At 50.5% G+C, this 4,489-nt stretch overlaps 1 protein-coding gene across 1 annotated transcript in view; it reads right to left on the reverse strand.

The window, feature by feature from the left end:
• The window catches only part of MVB12B (multivesicular body subunit 12B), a 14,892-nt gene that overhangs the window by 10,114 nt on the left and 289 nt on the right, over positions 1-4,489 (reverse strand). The window contains exon 2 of the mRNA XM_009334297.1: positions 3,473-3,595. Coding sequence (XP_009332572.1) covers positions 3,473-3,583 — 111 coding nt within the window. The 5' untranslated portion in view covers positions 3,584-3,595. The remainder of the gene's footprint in view (positions 1-3,472; positions 3,596-4,489) is intronic.

The following is a 4,489-nucleotide window of genomic DNA, read 5'->3' on the forward strand; positions in this document are numbered from 1 at the left end:
AACTTGTCAGAAAACTCATGGGGAAAGAAAACAGAGCAATATAAACAGGAAACTTCTTACATCATCTGCTGGGCTCCTGCAGGCAAGGAGGATCCCCACCACCTCTCAAAGCAGAGCTGTGCCTGAGCAGCGCTGCTTCGTGATGGCAGCGTGCCCTCGGTGGGGCAACACGGGAAGAAAGCCAACCTGGAGAGGCCGAGGCAAACCTGTCCAGCGGGACAGGCACTGTGCAGCCCCAGCTCACCAAGTCCTCCACTTGGCTAAGAGGCGAGGAACATGCAGGATGGAGGACACAGCACCCAGCACTGGGCACCCAGCGCCCCAGGCACAAGGAATGGCCCTTCTCCTCATAGAGCTGGGGGAAGACACTCCTCAAGCATGTGCTACAAACAGATGGACTTGATGGAGTGACACCCAGTAAGGAAGGTGTCCCCCAGCCCACCCCTCCAAGTGCGGCGTGATCTACCTGCTGCCCAGCAGTCAGTATGGGGTTGCTGCTACCACAGGACAGGCTTTTGGCAAACAGGCCCACTAAACCGCCTGGCCCATGGGGTAGGTCCGCCCCACCGCTGGTGTGCAGGGCCGTCCCTGCTCCAGTACGGCCCTGGGTGAGCAGCATGCCCGGGTTCTCGCCCCAGAGCAAACCCCACCGTGGAGCTGGCATTCAGCCCGCAGCAAGGAACGAAGCTGCACAGGAACCACACCCCTCTCCTACCCCAGGCTCCCTGCCTCCCACCTCTCCTCCCTTTCCTCCCCGCCCATACACTCAGTCTTGCCAGTTTGGGCAGATTTTCAGGAATCTAAGTTCAGACACACTCTGTACATTTTGGCAAAATCAAGTCTTTGGTGCTTCAGCTGTTAAAAGACCTGGCTAGTCATTACAAGTGTCAGTAGCTGTTTTCTAAGCAGACACAAAGGCAATGGAGATTTCTGAGTAATTAAACTACTGAAAAAGATCTCTGACCCATTCACCAAGACTCCCCCCCCAGGTCTGGTATCCTGGGATCTGCCACACCGTCACCTCCAGCCGGGCAGCACACCAAACCCTGGGGCTCCATGCGAACTTGAGAAACAGACCAGGACATCCCCTGGGCGTTTAACTTACACCTGGGCTGAAAGCACCCATGCCTTTGCTTGTTTGTTTGAAAAAGGAGCAAAGGGAAAAGGAAGGAAAATATGGCAATGGCTGTTTATTGGAGAAAGGGCATGAGTGAAAGGGAAACTGGGTAAAGCCTATAAATAACATAGCTGTCTCAGAAAAAGAGAACCGGGTACTTCATCACAAAACTCAAAACCATCAGCGAAACTACATGATGTCAAATTCATCACTAATAAGAGGAAATACTTTCCCATGCAACTCTGAATCTACCTGTGGAACTGAATGCTGCAGGATGCTGTAGCAAAAGGCAAAGCAATCAGATCCCTAAGGGGACTACAACGACATCCCAAGATAAACTGGTGTTAACGCTTCCCAAAAGATGAGAGTGGTTCTCCTTTTCAGGGTGCAGGTTGAACCTCTAACTATTAGGGCTTTAGGGAGTACACTCCTAGGATGGAGCTGCCACAGATGCCTTCATCAAGGCTTTACACCCTGAAGCAACAATCAGCTGTCAGTGTCTCATTAGGGAAATTGCACATCTGGAGAAACACAGAGCCGAGACTGCCCAAGTCCACATACTGCCCACGTCTCAGAATATGACTTTCTCCACTGCACTGAGAAGTGCACTTCTGCATACTCGGCTTCATGCCTTCAGATAGGACAGACTGGGTTCCAGAGAGGTCACGGGGAAGTGGCATACCACATACCACACACTGCTCCAGAGCCCTGACTCGCGCAGAGAAGCCACCTTCCCAGACATCCAGGCAAGAAAAGCACAGCCCTGTGTGCCACTGTCCCAAGGGTGTGGGCACCAAGGCATCCTGTCGCATCAGGGTGGCACCCAGAGTGGCCCCATCACAGCAGGTGCTGTACAGTGGAAAGGACACCGACTGAGGCTTATAGCTTACAGGCACAGAGCCAGACTGCTGATTTGTCATACACAAGGCTGAAGGAGTAAGCGTGTGGAAGCCATGCTTCGGGTAAGACAACTGCAGACAGCAGGCACGTCCCCATGGCCTGCAGCGGGGACTGCTGGCCCCAGGGTCAGAGAAGATCTCCTTGTAAACAGAGAGGAAGGCAGAAGAACCAGAGGAAAGGCAGCCTCCTCTCTGTGCCCCCTAGGAGAGAGCGACCCACATTCACAAGCATTATTACAACGCCACCGTAATTGGATTAAGCCACAGGAAGACTCTTTTATCTTGTTTAGTTTAAACTGTTAGTGTTGAAGCTCCCTATTAAACCACAGACAGGCTATCTGGGGTGAGCGCTCTCTCTGCCCAGTCATTTAGGCAGAATGCAATTCTGTTATCGCAACTCTCACATTGTTCTGTGCTCCTTTATCAGGGCAAGCAGCTAATTACACAGCCTGGCTCACACAGGTAATCAGCACTCAGAAAAATGCAGTAAATGCAAAAACCTTCCAGGTCTTTAAGAAGCCTTTTCACAATTCCCTCCCTCGTGCCCTTACTTCAGCCTGATCCATTTTCTTCCTTCTCACACTGAATGGGGTATGCAACGATCCAGAGCTGAAAAGGTGTGAGCAAAGCCTCAAGTCAACTGGTTTCTACTCCTGACCACACAAGCTGTGCGACTCTGGAAACTCAAGGTGTGTGATGTAGCGCAGTTGGAGCAGGATACATAGAAAGGTGAGCAGATGGACTACGGGCCAAATCTTTCCGTATAGAGCTCTACAAGGTCAGTATTTTATGGTATTTCACTGTTTGGGACACTAATCTATGGGGAGAAAAATCATGCTGTTGGTTACACAGCAGCTAATCCAACAAACAAGCAGCTCTTAAAGTGACCTCCCTTTATCCATTCACATATTCATCTCTGCTGTATCCAGCTGCCTTTTCCGCTGCCCAGCCTCCTGCGAAACTTAGAGGTTTGCATTCTGTCCATCAAAATCATCCTTGTAATTTCAGCTGGATGTGAAACTCTTTGCCTCCCATTCTGGAGCTTCTCATCATCATTGTGCAGTGCTGATATGTGGGATTAAACAGCTGATGCGGGATTCATTTATTCAGAGATATAATTTGTGCAATACTTAGGACTCCTTCAGGATGAATGTTACTAGGATTATTAAATTTGCACGCCACAGTGGCCAGCTGTTTCTGAAAACCCCTCCTCCAGGTAATTATGCTCCTCTGGAGTGGCACAGATGAAGTAGCACGATAGTACCCACAAACCTCCACTGAGGGAAAGCACTAAGTGCTGTGTGCTGAAAGGTGGGCAGCTGGATATCAAATTACTTCTAAAACCACACTTCTGAAGGCAAGCCCTCTCTGGAAGAGATGCTGTTCCCAGTGAAGTAAAGCCTCATTAGTGCAGAACCAAAGCATTAGCAACAGCAGCTGAAATAGCTCTACTTACTACATCATAACCTGTTGGTGCTCGGTTCCGGGATGCAACCACACCAACACCCGTGATGGGATCCATTGGCAAGTCAGGCAAGGCATCTGAGAGGTCTCGCACTTCAGGCATTATGGACTGATCCTGAAAGAAAGGAGCAGAATTAAAGGGCTGCTCAACAGCACACCCCAGCAGAAGACAGAGAGCATGGAGAGCCTGCATGCATGCCACAGTGCCTGTGCCGACACACCACAGACTGCCAAGTTAAACAGAGGATTAGGCCAGACACACCTTCTGCACTTTCATTTGCTTTTGATAAGAGGGTACATTTGTGCAATGCCCAAAAGGTTTGGAATTTGGGCCAGCAGCCTCTTCTAAGATTAATTTTGTTGTTTCCAGGATACTTAGCATGGGCTGGTCTCCATCTAGCAATGATGGGAAAACCCAAGCTCATTCCCTTCCCTCCCAAACAGAGAGCAAATTTCATCCCTGAGTCAGGCTGATTGAAGCAGCTCTGCCATTTTAAGCAGCAAGAAATCTGCTACTAATGGCTTCATTGGGAGGCTCCCCATCCACTATGGGTGTTAGACATGCTGGGGGTTCCTCCATGAGTCTTCAGTCCCGTCACACCCTCCTGAACCAGACCATTTTCATGTAGCAGCACAGATGTATCTGGCGCCGTATGCAAAACCGCGCTTACTGCAGAGCGCCTCAGCACCAGGGGAACACAGATGAAGCAGCACAGAATAGTCTGATGCAAAGCAGACAGAGGCCTTAAAGAGGCCTGAGCATCTTCCAGGAGAAGGGGGACATTACCAAGTACTTCAGGGGAGGGAGATACGCAAAGGGGGATAGAAGCAGGTAGGAACAACCAATTTTGGAGAGGTGCTGTTGCAGGAAGTAGGAGGAGGGGACAAGAGAGCTGCTGAAACAACTCGCTGAGGAGGAGGATGGGGAAAGGTGCCACTGCCTCAGCATGTGGTCTCCTGCAGAGACAGCCAGTTAGGGCAAGTCTTCTCCAGCTTTCAGGCAGGAATG

This window comes from Pygoscelis adeliae, unplaced genomic scaffold, assembly GCF_000699105.1.
Source record: "Pygoscelis adeliae isolate BGI_AS28 unplaced genomic scaffold, ASM69910v1 Scaffold150, whole genome shotgun sequence".
Lineage (NCBI taxonomy): Eukaryota > Metazoa > Chordata > Aves > Sphenisciformes > Spheniscidae > Pygoscelis > Pygoscelis adeliae.